Source organism: Eimeria mitis, genomic scaffold (assembly GCF_000499745.2).
Source record: "Eimeria mitis Houghton genomic scaffold, Emh_scaff237, whole genome shotgun sequence".
NCBI lineage: Eukaryota > Apicomplexa > Conoidasida > Eucoccidiorida > Eimeriidae > Eimeria > Eimeria mitis.
In genome coordinates this window covers 686-933 of record NW_013570705.1, presented here as the reverse complement: position 1 = coordinate 933, position 248 = coordinate 686, and the positions used below count along the sequence as shown (strand labels likewise).

General features: G+C 61.7%; 1 protein-coding gene across 1 annotated transcript in view; it reads left to right on the top strand.

Annotated features, from left to right (window-relative positions):
• The window catches only part of EMH_0004720 (uncharacterized protein), a gene marked incomplete at both ends in the record, with an annotated part of 4,195 nt that overhangs the window by 3,282 nt on the left and 665 nt on the right, over positions 1 to 248 (top strand). The window contains one exon of the mRNA XM_013496905.1: positions 36 to 198. Within this exon, the coding sequence (XP_013352359.1) occupies positions 36 to 198 (163 nt within the window). The remainder of the gene's footprint in view (positions 1 to 35; positions 199 to 248) is intronic.

The window sequence follows — 248 nt, the reverse complement described above, 5'->3', positions numbered from 1 at the left end:
CAGCAAAAGGAGGGTGGGAGGTTGCAGGTCACAAGGGTCAGCGCAAGAAGGAGCAGCAGAAACAGCAACAGCAGCAGCAGCAGCAGCACGAGAAGCAGCAGCAAGAGAGTAGGCAGACAGAGCCTGAGGCGAAGGCCTCCAAGCAGCAGCAGCAGCAGCAGCAGCCACAGCAGCAGCAGCAACAGCAGCAGGGAAAGCGTGGATCGGGAGAAGGCGCCTCGGGGGAGCAGCAGCGACGACCTGTCCTT